Source organism: Heterodontus francisci, chromosome 38 (genome assembly GCF_036365525.1).
Source record: "Heterodontus francisci isolate sHetFra1 chromosome 38, sHetFra1.hap1, whole genome shotgun sequence".
NCBI classification, from domain to species: domain Eukaryota; kingdom Metazoa; phylum Chordata; class Chondrichthyes; order Heterodontiformes; family Heterodontidae; genus Heterodontus; species Heterodontus francisci.
In genome coordinates, this window is record NC_090408.1 from 6,292,911 (window position 1) to 6,318,854 (window position 25,944).

Genomic DNA, 25,944 nt, shown 5'->3' on the forward strand with positions numbered 1-25,944 from the left:
TCCAGAGACAATGCCCCATAGTGCTGGACTCTCCAGCCAGGGAAAACAGCCTGTCAACATCTACCCTGTCAAGCCCTCTAACAATTTTACATGTTTCAATGAGATCATCTCTCATTCTTCTAAACGCCAGACAAAATAGGCCCATTCTACTCAATCTCTCCTCAGAGGACAGCCCTCTCACCCAATCTAGTCAATCTAGTAAAACTTCATTGCACTCCCTCAAAGGCAAGTATATCCTTCCCTAATGAGAGTAAAACTGTACACAGCACTCCAAGTGTGATCTCATCAAAGCCTTGTATAATTGCAGCAAGATTTCTTTACTCTTGTACTCCAACCTCCTTGCAATACGATAAGCCTCTGCATTTAAGTTTCTGTGATGTGTACAAGGACACCCAAATCCCTCTAAATACCAACACTTAATAGTTTTGCACCATAAAAAAAAAATTGGCTTTTCCGTTCTTCCTACCCAAGTGGATAATTTCACATTTCCCCACATTATACTCCATTTGCCACCTTATTGCCCAGTCACTTAACCTGTCTATATCCCTTTACCACCTCTATGCGCACACCTCACAGCTTATTTTCCCACCTAGCTTTGTAATGTCAGCAAACATGGATACATTACACTCGACCCTTTCATCTATGTCATTAATATAGATAGTAAATAGCTGAGACCCAAGCATTGATCCTTGCAGTACTCGCAAGTTACACCCTGCAATCCTGAAAATGACCCATTTATCCTTACTGTTTTCTGTCCCTTAATCAATCCTCAATCCAAGCTAATATTGCTAATAAAAGAAACCTGCTGTTGAAGCTTTTCGTCTTGCATTCATCAGGACAGATGCAAGATTGCCAAATTTCAAAGGGAGTAACAATTTGTACTGCATGAGAAAAGGGTGCTGACTAGTTGGCAAGCCAACTGATTGGTCGAGGCATTGATGGATCATATCAAAACAGTACGTCCCTTCGGCTGTTTGCAATAGGCAGAGTACTGACCGTACTCAACCAGCCTGTACTCGCAAAACTGAGAACACAATGTCTAATGTTAGATGTGATTCCGTTCTTGGACAGCACTTACTGAACAATCGTGAGTATGCTAAGAATTACACTAACAACCGTTTTAAGATTATCAGCCGGGCTCGCAATGTGGCTCACTTACGCTTGCTAGAAGTTACATATATTCATATGCAGGGACCTGCCCTCTACAGGCAAAAGGAACATGTCCAGGTGTTGTGCCTTCTATGAATTAAACAAAAGCGTGGAGGACAATAGTTCCCTGGTGCATTCTCATGGCACGCCTTGACCAATCAGAATTGTTATGAAAGTGCTTCCATTTTGTGAATTACTTTGAGGACTCATGTTTAAAGTTGTGGAAATAGACAGATTTTTTAAAAAAAAGGTTGCTGGAAGGACTTGAGATTTCTGTTTGAAAACAACCCTTACTGGATGTTACATGCCTTAAGCTAAATAAACAGCAAGAGCCTTGGCACTAGGGGGAGTTGGTTACTGAGAGATGACATGTCAAGATTTATGGTGGTCAAGAGTTAGTTTCATTTTGGGTATTGTTTTGAGTCAGTTGGGGGTAAGCCTGCTAAGAGAGAAGCCCTTTTTCCATCTCTCCGAGAAACCACGAGAGTGATAGCTAAAACTCCTGATGCCGCATTTCTCCTGAAAAGCCTGCCAGACTAATCCTTGACGCCGCCTGAAGAGAACTGCTCAAAAAAGATCCCAGTGACAGCCATGTACGAGTATTTAGGATGCCAGAATAAAGGGACAACCGATATCATTCCATATCTTATCCTTTTCCTTCAATAATTAACAAGTATTTAGCCAAAGTATTTTTTTTGCCTTTTTTGTAAAGAGATCTCTGCAGAGAAAACTTCTTTATTTTCTCTTTAACCGGTGTGAGCGTGTTGGGCCATGTTAGAAGGGAACTTTCATATTTCAATCTGTATGTTAATGCTTTGCATCTTTACTGAATAAGTCTTGTTTTATAATAAATTAATAATTTTGTTGATTATTAAAGAAACCTGGTTGTTGGATTTATTCTGAAATAAAAATAGAGTATATAATTGGTCATATTGGTTACTGGGTTAAACATTTAAATATATGTTGTGACCTGTGGAGAAGTGGAACTAGAGAAAGACAGTGCACTCCTCCAGCCTTGGTCGTAACAGAGTCACCTTGCCAACCAATCAGCACCCTTTTCTCAAGCAGTATAAACTGTGCTCCCTTTGAAATTTGGCAATCTTGAGTCTGTCCTGATGCATGCAAGACAAAAAGCTTTGACAGCATGTCTCTTATCAACAATACTCAAGTTCTGTACTACAAAGTCATGTTAATATACTACCTCCAATCCCATGAGCCCAAATCTTGTGTAACAACCTGTCCTGTGGCAGCTTATTGAATGCCTTCAGAAAATGTTGACTGAGGATAAATATTGGCAAGAGCAGAGGGATAACTCCACTGCACTTCTTCAAAATAGTGCCATGGGATCTTTTATGTCTACCTAAGGTCTCAGTTTACCACCTTATCTGAAAGATGGCACTTCTGATAGTGCAGCACTCATCAGTACTGCACGCCTGAATTAAATGCTCAAGTCTCTGGAGTGAGGCTCGAACCCACAACCTTCATGATTTGGAGGCGAGATTGCTACCCACTGAGCCACAGCAGTGCAGTAGTGGGGTGTTCCTGCAGCATAGAACGACATAACTTTACACCCCCTCCTGGGCCTTACCCGGAAACCACTGATCGATCAGAGAATTGACGTGATCGGTGATGAACGCAACAGCTGAGAAATCTCGTGTTTCGGACTGGCAATTGATTTTTATTCCCGCACTTTTTTTCCTCTTCCAGTTCACCTCAGAGGACTCCACACTACAGGAAGGAAAGGAGTTGTTGAGTTTCAAGGACTTTGTGCAGTCAGTCAGCATCAATGCTTGTTTCGATTCTCAGACACCAGAGAAAGCCTCCAGGGTTCATGGCCAGGCAAAAACTTCAATTCTGACAGTAACTAATAACTTGATTACCTCAGAAACCCACCATCGTAGTTCACCTGCAAACCTTCTTGCCAATAAATAGTTTGGTTTCTTCTTACTCGGAAAGTGCTGCAGCGATTGCGACGCTGTGACCCTGTGAAGCTGTAAAGTGAGGCCCGATTTGTTCTGCCTCGCTTTGGATTCTTTTGAGTTTCAAAGAGCTGGTCAAAAATGAAAGGAGAGAAAACTCAGAGAAAAGAAACTGCTGGAAAAACTCCGCAGGTCAGGAGGCTCCTGTGGAGAGAAAAACGGAGTTAATGGCCTTTAATAATTACCATCCACGATGGGTGGGAAAGGATTGGTGGAGGATAAAAGGTGAAATATGCAGAATGGGACCCCAAACCACCATGCACACACCTGCCACCATTTTTAAGGTGGGGGCGTCATCGGGGCATACAAATGTCACACTGCAGAGAGGCGGGGTACTTCATTAACATATTTAAATTGGGCTCTCACAGTAAAAGTGGGAGCTAATTTAAATTTTACTGGCAGCGAAAGGGAGGCAGGAGTCTCCACAGGGTTTTCCTACATTCCAGTGTTTCGTCCCAGGACCCTCAAGGAAGGCTTCAGTCTTCCCCAACCTCAATTGCTGACCGCTCCCCCTCCTGATTATTCCAAGGGTCCCTCTTGCAGTCTCCTGCCACTGGAGTTCCCTCCCACCCCCAGCAAGGCTGTCCAGGTAAACAGCTGCTGGGCAAGAGGAGGAACTACAAAATGTTAATGTGGTTCTGATGTTAACAATGGCAGGACCTCCGCATCCTTGAACATGCCAGGTTCCTTGGCCGTTTGCCTTGCAGCTAGTTGAGGTACTGGATGGGCTAATAATTGATAAAGACATATCAGAAAGGCTGGCTGTACTTACAAGTTGATAAGTCAACAGGATCGGAAGGGTTGGGTGAGGATACGGAGGGTGGCAGGGTGGAAATCGGGGAGGCACTGGCCATAATCTTCCAATCCTCCTTAGATACAGGGGTGGTGCCAGAGGACTGGAGAATTCCAATTGTTGCACCCTTATTCAAAAAAGGGTATAAAGATAAGCCCAGCAACTAAAGGCCAGTCAGCTTAATCTTGGTGGCAGGAGAGCTTTTAGAAATGATAATCCAGGACAAAATTAACAGTTACTTGGATATATGTAGATTAATTAAGGAAAGCCAGCATGGATTTGTTAAAGGCAAATCGTATTTAACCAACTTGATTGTGTTTTTTTTTGAGGTAACAGAGATGGTTGATGAGGGTAATGTGGTTGATGTGGTGTACATAAGAACTAGGAGCAGGAGTAGGCAATTCAACCCCTCGAGCCTGCTCCGCCATTCAATACAATCAGGCTGATCTCATCTTGGCCTCAACTCCACTTTCCTGCCCGTTCTCCATAACCCTTCAACCCATTTCTAATGAAAAATCTGTCTATCTCCTGCTTAAATTTACTCAATGTCCCGGCATCCACCGCACTCTGGGGTACTGAATTCCACAGATTCACGACCCTTTGAGAGAAGTAATAATATCTCCACATTTCTGTTTTAAATCTGCTACCCCTTATCCTAAAACTATGACCTCTTGTTCTAGATTGCCCCACAAGAGGAAACATCCTCTCTATGTCTACTTTGTCAATCCCCTTAATCATCTTTTATACCTCAATTAGATCTCCTCTCATTCTTCTAAACTCTAGAGAGTAAAGGCCTTCCAAAAGGCATTTGCTAAAGTGCTACATTATAGGCTTGCCAGCAAGGTGAGAGTCCATGGAATAAAAGGGTCAGTGGCAGCATGGATACAAAACCCGCTGAGTGACAGGAAACAACGAGTAGGGGTAAACACCAGACAGAAGAAAGAGTTGGGATCCCCAGGGATTGGTACTAGGACCACTGCTTTTCTTGATATACATTTATGAGCTAAACTTGGGTGTACAGGGCACAATTTCAAAATCTGCAGATGATACAAAACGTGGAATTATTGTGAACTGTGAGGAGGATAGTGATAAACTTCAGAGGACATAGACAAGCTGGTGGACTGGGCAGATATGTGGCACATGAAATTTAATGCACAGAAGTGTGAAATGATACATTTTGGTAGGAAGAACAAGGAGAAGCAATATGAACTAAAGAGTACAATCCTAAAGGGGGTGCAGGAGCAGAGGGAACTGGGGGATATGTGCACAAATCATTCAAGGTGGGAGGGCAGGTTGAGAAAGTAGTTAAAATGGCATATGGGATCGTGGGCTTTATAAATGGAGAGAAAGAGTACAAAACCAAGGAAGTTATGATGAACCTTTACAAAACTTGGTTTGGCTTCAACCGGAGTATTGGTGGGCATCGCACTTTAGGAAGGACATGAAGGCACTGGAGAGGGTGCAGAATCGTTCCAGGGATGAATGTCTGGGGTTGTTCTCCCTATGGAAGAGTAGGTTGAAAGGAGATTCGATAGAAGTGTTCAAAATCATAATGGACAGAGTAGATAGGGAGAAACTGTTCCCATCAGCAGAAGCATTCAAAAACAGAGGACACCAATTTAAGGTGACGGGCAAAAGAAGCAACAATGACATGAGGAAAACTTTTTTACGCATTGAGTGTTTAAGATCTGGAATGCACTGCCTGACAGTGTGGTGGAGGCAGATTCAGTCATAGCTTTCAGAAGGGAATTTAATAAGCAGCTGGAGAAAGAATTGCAGGTCTACAGGGAAAAGGCAGGTGAGTGGGACTAGCTGAGTAGCTCTTACAGAGAGCTGGCATGGACTCAATGAGCCAAATGGCCTCCTTTTGAGCTGTAACCATTCTATGTTTCACTCTCCTACCTATTTGAAGATATCAGCGCCAATGTTTCAGGTTGATGGCCTTTCATCAGGAAGGTGCTGATGATCAACAACTTTTAATTTTTGAAACAGTAACTCTGTTCTCTCTGAAGAGATGCTGCCTGACCTGCTGTTTGCTTCGCATTTTCTATTTTTGTTTCAGAACCCTAGCATCTGTAATAATCTGTTTATGTTTTAGAGGAAAGTCACAATCTGTTTCAGAGGAAAAGATTCAACTTTCCATATCACTTGCGAGTTAATCCCTAGATTTTAACATCAGTTAGTAAAAAGGAGCCTCACAGCTCCAGCGACCTGGGTTCGGTTCTGGGTACTGCCTGTGTGTAGTTTGCAAGTTCTCCCTGTGACTGCGTAGGTTTCCTCCGGGTGCTCCGGTTTCCTCCCACAGCCAAAGACTTGCAGGTTGATAGGTAAATTGCCCATTGCAAATTGCCCCTAGTGTAGGTAGGTGAATTGAGGGAAGGTGGGGATGTGGTAGGGAATATGGGATTAATGTAGGATTAGTATAAATGGGTAGTTGATGGTCGGCACAGACTCGGTGTGCCGAAGGGCCTATTTCAGTGCTGTATCTCTCTATTGATGGGTAGTGTTGGCAGATTTGAGGGGAAATTCCATCCACAATTCTTGGCTCAAATCATTGGTGACAGAATAATTTCCATGGCAGAGAATTAAGCCATCCAATCATAGCAGTGCACCGATAACCACAGCTAGCTGGAAATAACCCCTCCCTCTCTCTCCCTTCCCACTCTTCCCTTCTGGGTACCTACTGTCATCCCTTCCCTCCTTCCTCCCTCTCTTCCCCTCCCTCCCCTCCCCCACAGCTTCCACTTACTCCATCCCTTCTCCTGCTTGCTCCTTCCTCCACTTCCTGGACCCAGCACCATGCAGAGTTTGAGCTGGAGACATTGATAACTTTGCTACCTTTTTAAAATGACTGTAGGGCTTGATATACCTTGTCAGGATCTTGGAGTGGTGAATAAAGTATTTATCTGTCCAGCTGAATGGGTGTTTGTTGGCACCAAACGTCACTGCTTCTGCTCTACCACAGCACTCAACTTCCTCTCCACATTTCTCACAGTGTCTGCTGAATGTCATATCAGCTGGCTGGAGAATCTCAGCTGTGATCCTGCAGAAGCAGTGTCAGCAGTGGGGAGGGGAAAGAGGAAGGGAGAAGGGAGAGGGGAAGGAGGGGGAAGAGAGGGAGGGGGAAAGGAGAGATGGAGGGGGTGGGAGGGGACGGGCAAGAGGAAGGGGACAGAAAGGAAAGGGGGGAGATGGAGGTGAGTGGGAGGGAAGGTGTGGGGGAGATAGAGGAGAGAAGGAGGGGGAAAGGAAGGAAGAGAGGAGGTGGTGAGAGGCAAGGGGGTTAGGAAGGAGGAGGGAAGCCCGGAGGGGGTGTGGGGTTGGGCAAGTTTGTACAGAATAAACAGTCGAACAGAGATTCTGGACAGATTTCAAACTCTCTCCCTCTCTACATATCTACATTACATATGGTGAGGTTCAGTGATGGTCAACAGACTATAACAGCAGTTCTCAACAAGACCTAACTCAGTTCCTAACAATCAGTTAAACTTTTCAGAACATATTTTTCACTGAAATAAACAAAAAGTGAACCCAATGGAAGAGAACTTGGCCCAAGATCTAGGTTTCTATATAAAATCCAATTTCATATCTGCAGAAAACACAAGCAGCAACAGCCCAGGAACAGCTCCGTGTGTGTGAGTGAGTTGGCAGTGTGGTCATACCTGGGCATCCATCTCTGACAGGCTGATCAAAATGCGGGCAATAAACCGCTGCCAGAAGCCAACGGGCACGAAGTTCATTTTGAAAAGTCTCTGGATGGTGTTGGTGCTCTTGCCCCTCAAATTACTGAATTCGAATCCTGGTTTTGGTGGCAACAGATGTGGGAGGAGATAACTGGTGAGGAAAATATAGCCACAGTCATCAGCAATAAGCACTTTTTCTTGAATTGCATTTACCACATTCTTCGTCCTATAAAGATGACTCATCCAAACCCTATCTCCTTCACTGCATTTACAAAAGGAAATAACAGCTTGCTTTTATATAGTGCTGGTCATCTCACATAATTTCACAAAGGGTAAGTGGGCACTAAGCAGGATAGTGCAGCCAAAGGGATTGGTATTGAGAGCTTTCAAAGGCAGTAAAGGAGGAAGTATTCAAGTGTGTGTGGTTTTGCACTAATAAACCAGAGAACTTGAGTTCACATCCCACAATGGCAGTTTGAGAATTTGGGTTCAGTTTAAAAAATCTGGAAATACAAAGCTGGGATCAGCAAAAGTGACCATAAAGCTGTCGGATTGCTGTAAAAAAAACAGCTGGTTCACCAATGTCTTTTAGGGAAGGAAATCTGCCGCCCTTACCCCACCTGGGCTATATGTGACTCCAGTCCAACATCAATGTGGCTGTCTCATAACTGCCCCCTGAATTGGCTTAGCGAGCCACTCAGTTGTATCAAATTGTTATATGCAGTGGTTCAAGAAGGTCCATCACCACCTTCTCAGGGCTATAAGGGATGGGTAACAAATGCTCGCCCTGCCCACATTTTGAGAATGAAGGCAAAAGGTTGGTGGTTTGGGGAAGCGAATTCTGAGGGTAGAGGGTATAGTGAGGAGTCTGATACGTGGGAGCGTTCAGACAACTTCAAACAGCTGGAGGAGATAATCCAGGTGGATGCAGTGAGGCTGTGGAGGAATTTAAAAATGACAAGAATCTTGAGTGACTTGGCTGGGGTGAGGGTGCCAGTGAGCAGATCAGGGGTGATAGCCACATGGGGCCTTTTGAGAGAGGGCACAGGATAGGGAGCTCTCAATCAGCTTAAAGTTATGGAAGATGGAGACAAAAAACCAGGTGACTGATGACATTTGAGAAGTCAATCCTTGAGGGTGCAGGTTTATCAGAGGGCTGTTAGGGGGTCAGCCATGGCTCACTGGGTAGCACTTTCACCTCTGAGCCAGCAGGCTGTGGGTTCAAGTCCCACTCCAGAAACTTAAACACATAACCTAGGCTTACACACTGGTGCAGTATTGAGGCAATGCTACACTGTTGGAAGGGATGGGATATTAAAACAAAGCACTATCTTCCCAATGTTGTGGGTATGTGTTCAAAAATTCCAAAATTTTAATGTTGATTAACCAGCAGGAAATGAAAACAATGTGCATTTATGTAACACTTTTAATGCACAAAACATCTCACTGCACTTCACAGGAGCATTATCAGGCCAAAATTGACACCGGACAGCTGACCCAAAGTTTGGTTAAAGAGGTAGGTATTAAGGAGTGTCTTAAAGGAAGATAGAGAGGTGGAGAGGTTTAGGAAGAGAATTCCACAGCTTTGGACCCAGGCAGTTGAAGGCATGGCCACCAATGGTAGAATGATTGAATGCAGGGATGCCAGAATTGCAGAAATGTAGAGATCTTGGAGGGTTGTGGGTCTGGAGGAGAAATAGTGAGGGGTGAGGTCCTGGAGGAATTTGAACACGAGAATGAGAATTTTAAAATCAGAAAACAATTTACCTGTTGTTGGCAATTGGAAGTGCAATCTCAAACTTGGCTAAAAACTGGAAATATTGCTCCTCGGTCTGCTCCGTGAAGCCTGTTCCAACCAGTAGTGTTCTCAGCTCTGTAACTTGTATGATGCCATTCTTGGCAAGAGAGCGCGAGGCTTTGATATTGATAATTCTCTCCAAGCATTCGGATAACCACACTGGATGCAGGAAGTAGAGGTTCCGCAGGCCATGACTGGTGTCTGGAAAATGCAGCACTGCTCCTGTCTCAATGAGGAAGGCAAGGGCTGCCAAACAAACAGAGAAACAATGCATTAGCTAGTTATCCCATTCTCTGGCCTACTACCATATCGATTTGTCCAGCACATATTTCCAATGGGAAGATAATTGGTTCAATTTGGGCTTTAATAGATTCTATTTGACAAATATTGAAAAAGGGCTGGTTAGAAACAATACAAAAGAATGTGAGGGAAGTGTACAATTGAGCAGATATTGGACTTTTACTCAAAATATCGACACGAATTACCAGTCTGTAAATCTTCAAAGTCCCTGATATCATTGTCGTGAGTCTGCTGCACAATCTCCTCCAGTTGTTGGTCAGTTAAGTACTGGACCTCATTGCTGTTACTTCTTCTCTGTTGTTCTTTCAGGACAGCATTCAACAGATTGAAATAGCTTCTTGGTATCTGTAAGGCAGGCCAGTATTATCACAAGGTAAGAAAAAAAAAGCTTGCATTTCTGTGGCTCCTTTCTTGACCTCAGGACATCTCAAAACCCTTTACAGCCAATGAGGTACTTTTTGAAGTGTCGTCACTGTTGTAGGAAAGACGGCAGCCATTTTGCACACAGCAAACTCCCACAAACAGCAATTTGATAATGACCAGATCATCTGTTTGTGATAAAAACAAGAAATGCTGGAAATACTCAGCAGGTCTGGCAGCATCTGCGGAGAGAGAAGCAGAGTTAACATTTCGGGTCAGTGACCCTTCTTCGGAACTGACAAATATTAGAAAAGTCACAGATTATAAACAAGTGAGGTGGGGGTTGGGCAAGAGATAACAAAGGAGAAGGTGTAGATAGGACAAGGTCACAGAGAATAACCGACCAGTAGGTCATGGAGCAAAGGCAAACAATATGTTAATGGTGTGTTGAAAGACAAAGCATTAGTACAGATAGGGTGTTAACGGACTGAAAATTGAACAGCAGCAAGTACAAACATGAAAAAAAACAGTGGGTAAGCAAACTGAACAAACTAAGATGAAATAAGATAAACATACAAAAACATTTTTTTTAATGTAAAGAAAGAAAAAATAACTTAAAATAAAAGTAAAATGGGGGGCCCGTCATGCTCTGAAATTATTGAACTCAACGTTCAGTCCGGCAGGCTGCAGTGTGCCTAAATCGGTAAATGAGATGCTGTTCCTCGAGCTTGTGCTGATGTTCACTGGAACACTGCAGCAAGCCCAGGATAGAGATGTGAGCATGAGAGCAGGGGGGAGTGTTGAAATGGCAAGCAACCGGAAGCTCAGGACTGAGTGGAGGTGTTCCGCAAAGCGGTCACCCAGTCTGCGTTTGGTCTCCCCAGTGTAGAGGAGACCACATTGTGAGCAGCGAATACAGTATACTACATTGAAAGAAGTACAAGTAAATCGCTGCTTCGCCTGAAAGGAGTGTTTGGGGCCTGGGATAGTGAGGAGAGAGGAAGTAAATGGGCAGGTATTACACCTCCTGCGATTGCAGGGCAAGGTGCCATGGGAAGGGGACGAGGTGGTGGGGGTAATGGAGGCATGGGCCAGGGTGTCGCGGAGGGAACGATCCCTTCGGAACGCTGACAGGGGAAGGGAGGGGAAGATGCGTTTGGTAGTCTGTTTGTGATGTTGATTTAGGGATAAATATTGGCCAGGACACCGGGAATAACTCCCCTGCTTTTCTTCGAACTAGTACCGTGGAATCTTTTACGTGCCCGAGAAGCTTTGGTTTAACATCTCATCCAAACGAAGGCCTCTGACCTTCTGACTCAGATGAGAGTGCTACCCATTCAGCCCAGCTGACATTTTACTGAATAGCTAAAAATATACAATAAAATAAATTACTAATCATCCAATGTCAGACTAATGGGCTCCACGACTGGGGAAAGCGTCTGGAAGTTGCAGACGTGTTTCACTGCTCTATTTTCCTTTCGCTCCCCATCTCTCCCGAGACCCGAGACCAGAAGCGGTGAAAGCACTCTGTTCAGTGGAACGGTGGACCTGCTTGACCAAAAAAAAAATCGATGTGTGATGTCACAGGAGAGCTGGTAAGTGATTGGTGGGTATTCTGTGTCTCTTTTTTGTTTTGGCCAAGTGATTTAAATCAGGAGACGTCATTACAGGTTAAGAGTACATTTAAATAAATCATTTTAAAAAAAAATACTGAGATCCAAATTAATTAATTAAATAGAATAGAGATGGCTGGGCAGGCGATGTGTTGCAGTTGTAGTATGTGGGAGCTGGTGGACGCCATGTGATCCACGGTGACCACATCGGCAGCAAGTGTTGGCTGCTCAAGGAACTTCGGCTCAGAGTTGATGAGCTGGAGTCACTGCGACACATCAGGGAGGGGGACCCTTATATTAATTACATCAAATTTGGACCGTGGTCAGGGACAGGAGAGTGTGACTATGAGTGACGCAGGTATGTGGATTCAGAATTTAGCTTTGGAGGACCCTCAGTCAGTGCCCTTATCCAATAGGTACAAGGTTCTTGCTCCCAGTGTGGACGAGGGCACAGACTGCAGGGAAAGTGAGCGAACTGACCACAGCACCGTGGTTCAGAGCGCCATTCAAGTGGGGGGAGAAAAGAGAAGTAGTAATAGGGGATAGCATAGTTAGGGGAATAGATACTGTTCTCTGCAGCAAAAATAGAAAGTCCCGAAGGCTGTGTTGCCTACCTGGTGCCAAAGTTAAGGACATCTGTTCTGGTCTAGAGAGGAACTTGGGAGTGGGAGGGAAAGGATCCAATTGTCGTGGTCCACGTAGATACCAACGACATAGGTAGGACTATGAAAGAGGTTTTGCTGAGGGACTATGAGCAGCTTGGGGCTAAATTAAAAAGCAGAACCACAAAGGTAATAATCTGCGGATTACTACCTGAGCCACATGTAAATTGGCATAGGGTAAATAAGATTAGATTGGCTCAAAGATTGGTGTGGGAGAAATGGCTCTGATTCATGGGACACTGGCACCAGTACTGGGGAAAGAGAGCTGTTCCGTTGGGATGGGCTTCACATGAACCATGCTGGGACCAGTGTCCTGGCGAATCGTATAACTAGGGATGTAGATAAGGCTTTAAACTAAATAGTTGGGGGGGAGGGTTCAATTGAAAGGAAGTTTAAAAAGTCAAAAAGTAACGAGAGAGCAGAGGTGCAGGGTAGTGAAGGGGCATACATTAATCAGAGTGTGACAGAAAGGGACAGAGAATACAAGCATAAGAGTACAGCAGAAATTAGAACCAGAGTAGGTAAAAATGGTAAAAAGTCAAAGCTTAAGACTCTTTATCTGAATGCACGTAGCATTTGTAATAAGATAGATGAGCTGACGGCACAGATAGAAATAAATGAATATGATTTGATAGTTATCACAGAGACATGGTTGCAGGATAACCAGGACTGGAAACTCAATGCTCAAGGATATTCGACGTTCTGGAAGAATAGACAGAAAAGGAAAAGGAGGTGGGGTAGTTTTGTTATAAAAGGAAGGGATCAGTGCAGTTGTGAGTAATGATATAGGTGTAATACATAGTGATGTAGAATCAGTTTGGGTGGGAATAAGGAATAGCAAGGGAAATAAATCATGGGTGGAAGTGGTCTAAACCAGCAGCGGATGACGAAAAAAGTAATAAAGAGGGAGAAAATTGATTGAGAGTAAATTGGCAAGAAATATAAAAACAAACAGTGAGAGCTTCTACGGGTATATAAAAAGGAAGAGAGTAGCTAAAGTAAGTGTGGGAACCTTAGAGGATGAGACTGGGGAATTAATAATAGGGAACAGGAAAATGGTAGATAATTTAAACCAATATTTTGCATCGGTCTTCACGGTGGAGGACACTATAAACATCCCAACAATAATAGATGAGCAAGGTGTAAATAGGAGGGAGGAATTTGTAACAATCTCTATCATGAGGGAAAAGGTGCTGGACAAAGTGATGGGACTAAAGGCGGACAAGTCGCCAGGACCTGATGGCCTGCATCAAAGGGTTTTAAAAGAAGTGGCTGCAGAGATAGTGGAGGCATTGGTTATAATATACCAAAACTCTGGATTCTGGTAGGGTACCAGAGGATTGGAAAACCACTAATGTGATGCCCCTATTCAAGGAGGGAGACAGAAAGCAGGAAACAACAGACCAGTTAGCTTAACATCTGTCATTGGGAAAATGCTAGAGGTCATTATTAAGGAAGAAATAGCAGGACATTTAGAAAAACATAAAGCAATCAAACAGAGACGACATGGTTTTATGAAAGGGAAATCATGTTTGACAAATTCGTTAGAGCTCTTTGAGGCTATAACAAGCAGAGTGCATAAACGGGAACTGGTAGATGTAGTGTATTTAGATTTTCAGAAGGCGTTCGACAAGGTGCCAAATAAAAGGTTATTGCACAAAATAGGGTATTGGGGGTAATGTGTTGGCATGGACTGAGGATTGTCTAACAGACAGAAGGCAGAGAGTTGGGATCAATGGGTCTTTTTCAGGTTGGAAAGCTGTAACTAGTGGGGTGCCACAAGGATCAGTCCTAGGGCCTCAACTATTTACTATCGATATTAGTGACTTGGAGGAAGAAACAGAGAGTAGTGTATCCAAATTTGCTGGCGATACAAAAATAGGTGGGAAGGCATGTTGTGATGAGGACACAAAGAATCTGCAAAGGAATATAGATAGGTTAAGTGAGTGGGAAAAAAACTTAGCAGATGGAGTTCTAGAGATGGGCAATGAATGCTGGCCTGGCCGGCGACGCCCACATCCCATGAATTAATTTTTAAAAATGTGGGAAAGTGTGAGGTCATCCACTTTGGTAGGAAGCATAAAAAGGAAGATTATTTAGATGGCGAAAGACTACAAAATACTGCAGTACAGAGGGATCTGGGTGTTCTTGTACCTGAAACACGAAAAGTTAGCATGTAGGTGCAGCAAGTAATTAGGAAGGCAAATGGAATTTTGGCCTTTATTGCTAGGGGGTTAGAGTTTAAAAATAGAGATATCTTGTTACAACTGTACAGGGTGTTGGTGAGGCCACACCTGGAGTATTGCATACAGTTTTGGTCCCCGTATTTAAGGAAGGATATACTAGCTTTGGAGGCAGTTCAGAAAAGGTTCACTAGGCTGATTCCTGGGCTGAAGAGGTTGTCTTATCAAGAATGGCTAAACAGGTTAGGCCTTTATTCACTGCAGTTTAGAAGAATGAGAGATGATCTTATTGAAACATATAAGATTTTAAGGGGGCTTGACAGGGTAGATGTTGAGAATATGTTTTCACTGGTGGGGGAATCTCGAACTAGGGACATGCTTACAGAATAAGGGGGCACACATTTAAAACTGAGATGCAAAGGAATTTCTTCTCTCAGAGGGTGGTGAATCTCTGGAATTCTCTACTTCAGAGAGTTGTGGAGGCTATGTCACTAAATGTATTTGAGAAGGTAGGTAGATTTTTGAAATCTCGGGGAGTCGAGGGTTATATCGAGCAGGCCCGAAAGAGGAGTTGAGGCCTGGGACAGATAAGCCATTATTTTACTGAATGGCGGGGTAGGCTTGAGGGGCTGAATGGCCTACTCCTGCTCCTATTTCTTATGTTCTTATGTCTCCCCGTCAGTGATTCTTTCCCTATTCCACGTTCCTGATCAGTAATTTCTCAGTTTTCTTTCAGCTTAGCTTCTCTCCGGACCTTTTAAGTTTAGGTTGTCCCTTTTCTGTTTTGTATTTCATGTTGTCTCTTTTTGTTTCAATCTGCTTTTAATTTTCAGTTTTATTTTAAACTGCTCTCTACTTAGCAGCACAGAAATAGGTAAACTTTGCTGCATAGCAGATATATTTCCAAATAGAACTAATTAGATGGAACGACATCCACACTTATACAACAAGAAGCCCCTTTCCACTCTGCAACACTGGCCCACTCTCCTGTTCCCGTGCCACGCTGTATTGGATGACCTGAGAATCAGGCAGCTTCCCTTTCCGGCCCACGATCAATCTCAGCCGATCTTTCTCTCTTTACTGCATCCAAGTGATCCAATACACCAAATGTAGGAACAGGGTGACTGGCTCCATTGTGCTTAATTTAGCCTTTACCAAAGAGCAGTTAGTACTGTTTGTTTAAAATGCTCATTTCATTCAACCAATTGATTGACACAAGGAGTGACCAAGCTACACAGATCAATAAAGCTCCAACTTCAATCCTTGGTCTGTAGCAAGTTTGCTGATCTTAGCCAGATCATTGATGGTATAGACACAATGATTAGCTTCAGCACCTCAAGTCAGCAAAGGGGAAAAAAACTCAGACAGATTTCCAGCGGCTGTTGGCTCGCTTCCTCATGGAAAAGGTGTGGAGGATGAAAATGGGATCAGACTGACTGTGAACAGCATATGACACTCAGTCTGGAGTCTCACACCAAGAATGACCACTTGGGCAAAGTGTCAGTTTAAGCAGGACCACTGGCACTGTACCCAAGGAGTAGGGAGTTGGGAGTTGGGGCGGGAAGGATAGGAAACTGACACAAAAGAGAAAAAAACTGAAAATGTGCATAGAGTCAGAGTCAAAGAATGATTCAGCATAGATACCCATTGTGCTTGTGCCGGCACTTTGAAAGAGCTATCCAATCAATCCCACTCCCTCATTCTTTCCCTATAGTCTTGTAAATGTCTCCTGTTCCTCTATATGTAATACAGAAAGAATTACAGCATGGAAGGAGGCCATTTGGCCCATCATGTCTATGCCAGCTGACAAAGAGCCATCCAGCCTAATCCCACCTTCCAGCTCTAGGTCCGTGGCCCTATGGGTTACGATGGTCAAGTGCCTAAGTGTTTTTTAAATACAATGATGGTTTCTGCCTCTACCTTTCAGGCAGTGAGTTTCAGATTCCCATCACCCTCTGGGTGAAAACAATTACTTCTCAACTTCCGTTTAATCCTCTGTTTCCTCTGTTCCAAAGAAAACAACTCCAGCTTATCCAATCTTTCCTCACAACTAACATTCTCCAGTCATGGCAACATCCTCATAAATCTCCTCCATACCTTTTCTCGTGCAATCACCACTTTCCGTGAATGCAATGACCAGGACTATAAACAGTATTCGAGCTGTAGTTTAACTAATGTTTTATACAGTTCTAGCATAACTAACCTAATTTCCGCTCATCGCCCCGCTTTTGCTAATCACCCAAAATCTGTGTCCTCTGAACAACCGTGCTACCACTGGAAACAGTTTCCCCTTAATTCCTCTATCAAAACCCTTCATGATTTGAACACTATTAAATCTCCACTTAACCTTCTCTGTTCTAAGGAGAACAATTACAACTTCTCTAATCTTTACATAACTGAAACCCCTTATCCTTTGTACCATTTTGGTAAATCTCCTCTGCACCTTCTCCAAATGTTCATCTGTCTGCCTTTTGGAAGATTGGAGAGGTGCACGTGTGATATGACAACATCGATTTCATATAACATGAGTCATGCTATCTTACCACCATATAGTGGGCAGTAGGGAAAAACCTCTGATCATAAGGAACATTATGTTCCTTTATGGGAGAAATTGGAAACACAGGAATATTCAGTGTAGATTCTGTGTAATGTATCAAAGATTAAACATTTATTTTTTAGCTGTTTTCAAAATTTAACAAAAAATTGAGCTAAGGTTCCAGGGAAACATCTTGTAGTTTCATAACCATCAGCTGCAGCACATTTCATTACTTCCTCCAAACAGAGAACAAATTAATAAAAAATTATGTCCTCACATGCTGCGTTAATAAAATGCACGTTAGAACTTTTAATTTCAGAAGTTTTATGTTTGAACAAACAAGGAACAGCTAGTTCTGAAAACATTGCCAATGCAGCAGGAGGGACAGATTGGGCTCTGGTAAATCCTACATCCCTTGCAGTGAAATTTCCACAATACATTCTCCCTCCCTGGGATGTAACTTCATTATAATCAGAGCAAAGTGGGAACATGGCATTCATCCAAACTGCACCCATGGTGTAGCATGATGCAATTCTACTGATTCTAGAAAAGATTGACTCAAAACAAATCAACTCCAAACTTTGTTGGGCAGAAATAATGAAAAGGTCCAGTCTGTGTTGTTCACTTCATTGCAAGTTGGGATAACCAGCTGCTTATTCCTCTTTAACTTATTGCTCAGAAATGTATGTCCACAGAGCTGGGGCATTAATTCTTTATGGGTGAGCTCTGGACATTGATGAACTGATCATATATACCTCCCTTCACCAATGACCCAATTAAAAGTATTAGCTCTTTAAAAATTAGAAAACGAACTACAAACTGACTAATGTCTGAAACAATGTAGGAGACCTCGTGGGCAGAAAATCTAGAAATGAACATAGATTTTTAAGTTAGGACACGGTCCTGTCGTGGGAGTATAACACCTGGTCTATTTTCCTTCTCATACTAAGCACCTACCAGTCTCCCAATCAACTTCTGTGAAGCAGTTAGATTCCCCGTGTCCTTCATGCTGCAAGCAACTTGAAAGATCAGTTTACGGAGCCCTTCCAGTCCATCAAGCGTCTTGCAGGATATTTCACTGTAAGGGAAAAATGCAATGGAGGATATTTCACTGAAAAGGAGAATGCAATGGAGGAGAGCTCACAGTAAGGGATAGAGTGGATGATAGCTCACAGTGAGGGAGAGATAGAGTGGAAGAGAGCTCACAGTAAGGGAGAGATAAAGTGGACAATAGCTCACAGTAGGGGAGAGATAGGGTGGAAGAGAGCTCACAGTAAAGGATAGAGTGGAGGACAGCTCACAGTAAGGGAGAGATGCTACTGAAGCAGTTTAACACATGACCTGAGGAGTTGTGCTTTACACCTCATTCTCTAGCTCTTTTCATTCTATTTTTTAACAAGAATAAACACACTAAAACCATTGGGAACTGGATAATTAATACGATTTATTTATTTATTTATTGATACAGCACTGGAACAGGCCCTTCGGCACACCGAGTCTGTGCCGACCAACAACCACCCATTTATACTAACCCTACAGTAATCCCATATTCCCTACCACCTACCTACTAGGGGCAATTTACAATGGCCAATTTACCTACCACCTGCAAGTCTTTGGCTGTGGGAGGAAACCGGAGCACCCAGCGAAAACCCACGCAGTCACAGGGAGAATTTGTAAACTCCGCACAGGCAGTACCCAGAATTGAACCCGGGTCCCTGGAGCTGTGAGGCTGTGGTGCTAACCACTGCGCCACTGTGCCGCCTTAACAGATCTTAACAGAATTGCTATCTCATTGTGTTAGTCTTCATGCATTCATGTCTTCATCTTTCTCTCTGCTGCCTCATTGTACATTCGACCAGGTGACTATGGTCTAGCTCATGGATCCCATGGCAGTCATCAATGCCACTTGCTATTGGTTTATTACAAATTCAGGTCTGCCATAGACACCTTTGTGGCGTCAGTCACTCCAGTCAGTGGTATCAGGGTCTTAAAGAGAGTGGTTCACTTTGCACCATATCTACTTTGCAGTGTGTACCAGCAAAACCTCCTTGTGGCCTGAACAACCTATCCTGTGTTTCTTCAAACCCTTCAAAAGGTGGACCAAGTTAACACCGGATGAGATAAAGCAAGGTTTGGTTTGAAGTGTTAAGCTTACAGTAAAGTCAATGCACAGAGTAATCATCATCATCAAACTTGCTTAGTTAAATCGATACCTATGCCTCTGCGCAATAACATGAAAATAATGCAACACTACACTCCCCTGCTTCCACAGAGTGTCCTGCTCAAGTTAAACAGACTAACTCCTCTGCTTCCTGCCGTCTTGACCTTTAATTTCAGCTACTGTTGTAGAAACAAATTATGGAGACAAACCACCAAATTGCTTATATTGTACATGTGTTTGGCAAACTCTGCCCAGTCCCTAGTAGACATGGTTACACAGAAGCTGACACTATAATAGGTCCTCAGTTGGCAAATTCCCTCATTGAGGCTACACAATGGCTGCTATTGGAAAAATGAGAATGATGCACCATTAGAGGAAAGGACATTCCTGAGTTAGGGAATGAGGTACATTGTTGAGAAGTGTTCAGATTACTTTATAAAGTTATGCAAGAATGGGATTGTGAAGATAAAAGCAGGCTGTTTCCAGTAGTTGAGGGGTCAAGGACAAGGGACATAGAGACAAGATTAGATGTAAGAGATTTAGAACAGAGGGCAGGAGAAACTTTGTCACTCAGAGTTGCAAGGCTGTGGGATTCACTTCCAGGGTGAGTGGCTGAGGCAGAAACTATGTCAACACTGGAAAGGTGGATGAAGAAAAAGACAATGAATTGACAGGGTGATAAATGTGATTCAAACTATTTAGACTGGTGGGTCTGAATGACCTGTTTTCATGTTGTAACATTATGTATTTACCCTGTGTATACATTATTCTATTTATTTACAAGTCTATGAGGAAACAACATAAGGGCCAGCTCATTAGTATCTTAACCACCTACCACATCAGCGTCCTCTCTATACCGGCAGAATATAATGTGCTTGTAAAACTCAACCTTAGAAGTAACTTTGTGCCATTTCTTTCTTTGGAAAAATGGTCAATGGCCAATCCAGATGGAAGTGATGAAGGATTTCTACTTCTGCTGGGGGTATGGATCTTACACAAATGAGTTCAAGCTAGTTCATTATAGACACGGATCTACAGCAGAATATTACATACTCTTCAGTACTGATCGACAATCTCACTAACTGATGCTATAGAGCGGAGATGGGGGAAGGAAGGCTTGGGCAGTCTGGGGCACACTTTCACGGTTGAATATATTGTTCAACAGAATGAGGAGGAGAGGCTTAGCTTTGCAGCCTCGACTGAGAGTGTCTAATGCTGAGATTCAGTGGAAAAAGTGCACAGGGCTTTGCACTCCACAGGACTGGCATCCTTCACTTTGCTGAGCAATACATTCACCAAAAATAGGAACTCGACCATTGTTGCAAGTCAAAAGCACTTAAAACACAAAGCTAGGAGTTCAGCATGGGAGAGGAACACAAGGGCAATGTTTGGCTACAGGTTCCAAACCAGTAACAGCAACACACAGCTTAGGAATTCTGACACTGGTGAAACATTTACACAACCCCTGTATCCATGGACCTGCACTTAATACTTCTGAACATCATGAGAAGGGCAACAACTGGAAGGGAATTGCATTTAAGATTACATGGCCAACAAAGACCCCTACAGCAGACCAAAATCAAAGATCTTAAATGATCTTACACTGCCTGTAAATGGGATTTGACTCACTGTAAATTGGATTGTCCTCATGTGATTCAAATTATTTACTTGTGTGGGAAAACACCAGCACAAACTGGTGGGACTGAATGACCTGTTTCCATGTTGTAACTCACTGTAAATGGGATTAAACTCACTGTAAATGTTTTTATACTCACTGTAAATTCCGGCAGCTGATGTCTGGATACCCAGTTGCTCGTGGCCCAGATGGAGAGCGACACAAAGCTAAGACGTATGCTCGAAGCGTAGCAATTCTCTCTGTGCGGAATTTTGTGTCAATCAAATCCAGGTGGGTTCCTACTACAATCACAGTGGCATTTGGAGCCTTTGCCTTCAATAAAACACAATCAAAATTTGTCAAACCAGCTCTGGTTAAACCTGCTTGTATTTATTTATTTATCGTACACTATTGCTCATAAAGATGAAAATCATAGAATGGTTACAGCACAAATGGAGGTCATTCAGCCCGTCGTATCTGTGCCGGCTCTCTGCAAGACTGACTCAACTAGTCTCACTACCCTGCTTTTTCTCTGTAGCCCTACAAATCTTTCCTCTTCAGATAATTATCCAATTCCCTTTTGAGAGCTATGATTGAATCTACCTCCACCACAATTTCAGGCAGTGCATTCCCAATCCTAACCACTCGCTATGTAAAAAAGTTTTTCATGTCTCTGTTGCTTTTTTTGCCAATCACCTTAAATTGACGTCCTCTGGTTCTGGATTTACACCAGGGCTTAAATTATGAGGCCAGGTTGCAAAGGCTTTATTTTAGAAGGTGCTTAAAGTAATAGAGATTCAATAGGGTAGATACAGACAAACTATTTCCTCTGGTGGGGAAATCCAGTTCAAGAGGGCATAATCTTAAAATTAGAACTATGCCATTTAGGAACAAAGTCAGGAAGAACTTTTTCCCACAAAGAATGGTAGAAATCCTGTGGATGCTGGGGGTCATTTGGAGTTTCATACTGAAATCAATAGAATTTTGTTGGTCCAGGTTATCAAGGGATATGAAGCAAAGGTGGGTAAATTGAGTTTAGGTACAGATCAACCATAATCTAACTGAACTGTGGAACAGGTTCGAGGGGCTGAATGCTGGCTCCTGTTCCTATGTTCCCAAATCCTTCGCAAATTTCAGTTGCATCCTCTGCTTTTCTGCAAGTCCTAATTTATGTCAGCATATGTCTCCAGTTTTTGGTCTTCAGGCCACTTACAGAAGCTATATACAGTAGGGACCAAACACAGACCCTTCAGACAACAATTCCTATAGTCTGACCTTCACCCTCTCGTATGTTCTTCCCTACTTTATAATCAGATGGTCAGTCCAGTCCCGTCTTGAAACCTGAATTCCGATGATCTTTAGATTAGAATATAAGAACATGAGAAACAGGAGAAGGACAGGCCATTTGGCCACTTGAGCCTGGTCCGCCATTCAATAAGTTCATGGCTGATACGATTGTGGCCTTAACTCCACTTTCCTGCCTGCTCCCCAATAACCCTTTACTCCATTGTAGATCAAAAATCTGACTGGCTCAGCCTTGAATATATTCAATGACCTCTGAGATTCCACTGTTCTCTGGGGTAGAGAATTCCAAAGATTAATGACCCTCTAAAAGAAGAAATGCATCCTCATCTCCATCTTAAATGGGAGACCCCTTATTTTGAAACTCTGCCCTCAAGTTCTAGATTTCCCTATGAGGGAAACACCTTCTCAGCATCCACCCTGTTAAGCCCCCTCAGAGTATAATATGTTTCAATAAGATCACCTCTCATTCTTCCAAACTCCAATGAGTACAGGCCCAACATGCTCAACCTTTCCTCATAAGACAACCCCTATATCACAGAAATCAACCTAGTGAACCTTCTCTGACTACCTCCAATGCAAGTATATCCCTCCATAAATAAAGTGACCGAAAGTATGCGCGCAGTATTGAAGGTGCAGTCTCATCAAAGTCCTGTAAAGTTGTAGCAAGACTTCTCTACTTTTATTCTCCATCCCTCTTGCAAAAAGGCCAACAATCCACTTGCCTTCCTAATTACTTGCTGTACCGATTCATGTATCAGGACACGCAGATCCCTCGGTACTGCAGCATTCTGCAGTTTCTCTCCATTTATATAATATTCTGCTTTTCAATTCTTCCCGCCAAAGTGGGCAATCTCCCATTTTCCCAGATTATACCCTATCTGCCAAATTTTTGCTCACTCACTTAACCTTTCTATATTCCTTTGCAGACTATTTGTGTACAGCTCACAACTGGCTTTCCTGGGCAGGGCAGTGAGACTAGGTGGGTTGCTCGTGCAGAGAGCCAGCAAAGACAGGATGGGCCAAATGGCCTCCTGTGCTGGAAGCATTCTATGATTCTATCTTTGTATCGTCAGCAAACTTGGCTACAATAGACTCGGTCCTTTCATCCAAGTCATTCATATAGATTTTAAATAGTCGAGGCCCCAGCACTGATTTCTGTGGCACTCCGCTGGCTACAGATTGCCAACCTGAAAAAACCCATTTATCCTGACTCTCCGTTTCCTGTTAGTTAGCCAATCCTCTATCCATTACCCCCAACACCATGAGCTCTAGTTCTTTGTAGTAACCTTTTGTGGCACCTTATCGAATGCCTTTTGGAAATCCAAATACACCATAAAAACAGATTCCTCTTTATCCACCCTGCTTGTTACATCCTCAAAGAACTCTAATAAATTTGTCAAACACGATTTCCCTTTCATAAAATCATGTTGACTCTGCCTGATTGTATCATGATTTTCTAAATGTCCTGCTACTACTTCCTTAATAATGGCTTCCAGCATTTTCCCAGTGACAGACATTAGGCTAACTGATCTATAGTTTCCTGCCTTCTTTCTCTCTCCTTTCTTGAATAGAGGTGTTACATTTGTGGTTTTCCATCCACTGGGACCTTTGCAGAATCTAGGGAATTTTGGAAGATTACAGCCAATGCATCCATTATCTCTGCAGCCACTTCTTTTAAGACCCTAGGATGCAGGCCATCAGGTCCAGGCAACTTGTCAACCTTTAGTCCCATTTGTTTTCCTAGTACTTCTTCTCTAGTCATTGTGATTGTTTAACGTTCCTCCCTCCCTCCTCCTCATGATTTTCCGCTAATCTTGGCATGCTTTTTGGTTTCTACTGGGTTCAAAGTCTCTGCCAATTCTTTGTTGCCCATTATTAATTCCCCAGTCTCATCCTCTGAGGAATCAACATTTACTTTAGCCATTCTTTTCCTTCTTGTGAACTTGTAGAAGCTTTTACGGTCTGTTTTTATATTTCTTGCTGGTTTACTGAGGGAGGCAAGGGAAGAAGTTGCTGGGGCCTTGACAGAAATCTTTGCATCCTCATTGGCTACAGGTGAGGTCCCAGAGGATTGGAGAATAGCCAATGTTGTGCCTTTGTTTAAGAAGGGTGGCAAGGATAATCCAGGAAATTATAGGTCGGTGAGCCTTACGTCAGTGGTAGGGAAACTATTAGAGAGGATTCTTCGGGACAGGATTTACTCCCATTTGGAAACAAATGAACTTATTAGCGAGAGACAGCATGGTTTTGTGAAGGGAGGTCGTGTCTTACTAATTTGATTGAGTTTTTTGAGGAAGTGACGAAGATGATGGATGAGGGAAGGGCAGTGGATGTTGTCTATTTGGACTTTAGTAAAGCCTTTGACAAGGTCCCGTATGGCAGACTGGTGCAAAAGGTGAAGTCACATGGGATCAGAGGTGAGCTGCCAAGATGGATACAGAACTGGCTCAGTCATAGAAGACAGAGGGTAACAGTGTTTTTCTGAATGGAGGGATGTGACTAGTGGTGTTCCGCAGGGATCAGTGCTGGGACCTTTGCTGTTTGTAGTATATATAAATGATTTGGAGGAAAATGTAGCTGGTCTGATTGATAAGTTTGCAGACGACACAAAGGTTGGTGGAGTTGCAGATAATGATGAGGATTGTCAGAGGATACAGCAGGATATAGATTGGTTGGAGACTTGGGCAGAGAAATGGCAGATGGAGTTTAATCCGGACAAATGTGAGGTAATGCATTTTGGAAGGTCTAATGCAGGTGGGAGGTATACAGTAAATGGCAGAACCCTTAGGAGCATGTAGATCTGGGCGTACAGGTCCACAGGTCACTGAAAGTGGCGACGCAGGTGGATAAGGTAGTCAAGAAGGCATACGGCATGCTTGCCTTCATCGGTCGGGGCATAGAGTATAAAAATAGGCAAGTCATGCTGCAGCTGTACAGAACTTTAGTTAGGCCACACTTAGAATATTGCGCACAATTCTGGTCGCCACACTACCAGAAGGACGTGGAGGCTTTGGAGATGGTACAGAAGAGGTTTACTGGGATGTTGCCTCGTCTGGAGGGCATTAGCTATGAGGAGAGGTTGGATAAACTCGGATTGTTTTCACTGGAACGACGGAGGTGGAGGGGCGACATGATAGAGGTTTACAAAGTTATAAGCGGCATGGACAGAGTGGATAGTCAGAAGCTTTTTCCCAGGGTGGAAGAGTCAGTTACTAGGGGACATAGGTTTAAGGTGCGAGGGGTAAAGTTTAGAGGGGATGTGTGAGGCAAGTTTTTTACACAGAGGGTGGTGAGTGCCTGGAACTTGCTGCCAGGGGAGGTGGTGGAAGCAGATACGATAGCGACATTTAAGAGACATCTTGACAAATATATGAATAGGAAGGGAATAGAGGGATGGCCTGTTCCTGTGCTGTACTGTTCTTTGTTCTTTACTCTCATACTCTAATTTCTGCCTCTTTTTTTTTAAGCCATCCTTTGCTGGTTTCTAAAATGTTCCCAATCTCCTGGCCTACTACTGTTCTTTGCAGCATTGTTCGTCTTTTCTTTCAATTTGATGCCATCCTTAACTTCCTTAGTTAGCCATGGATGGTGCATCCTTCTCAGAGTCTTTCTCTCTCAATGGAATATATCTTGTCGAGAGTTATGAAATATCTTTTTAAATGTTTGCCACTGCTTCTCTACTGCCTTACCTTTAACCTATTTTTCGTCCATTTTAGCCAGCTCTGTCTTCATACCCTTATAATTGCCTTTCTTTAAGTTGAAGACACTAGTTTCAGACCCAAATTTCTCACCCTCAAAGTGAATGTG

The 25,944-nt window shown here is 43.2% G+C and overlaps 1 protein-coding gene across 5 annotated transcripts in view; it reads right to left on the bottom strand.

Moving 5' to 3' along the window:
* The window catches only part of lrrk1 (leucine-rich repeat kinase 1), a 269,006-nt gene that overhangs the window by 77,662 nt on the left and 165,400 nt on the right, over positions 1 to 25,944 (bottom strand). For all 5 annotated transcript variants that reach the window (XM_068017674.1, XM_068017673.1, XM_068017671.1 and 2 more), the window contains 7 exons: positions 20,993 to 21,165; positions 18,014 to 18,134; positions 9,888 to 10,047; positions 9,372 to 9,648; positions 7,584 to 7,755; positions 3,030 to 3,199; positions 2,738 to 2,877 (listed from right to left, as the gene is read on the bottom strand). In XM_068017674.1, the coding sequence (XP_067873775.1) occupies positions 2,738 to 2,877; positions 3,030 to 3,199; positions 7,584 to 7,755; positions 9,372 to 9,648; positions 9,888 to 10,047; positions 18,014 to 18,134; positions 20,993 to 21,165 (1,213 nt within the window). The remainder of the gene's footprint in view (positions 1 to 2,737; positions 2,878 to 3,029; positions 3,200 to 7,583; positions 7,756 to 9,371; positions 9,649 to 9,887; positions 10,048 to 18,013; positions 18,135 to 20,992; positions 21,166 to 25,944) is intronic.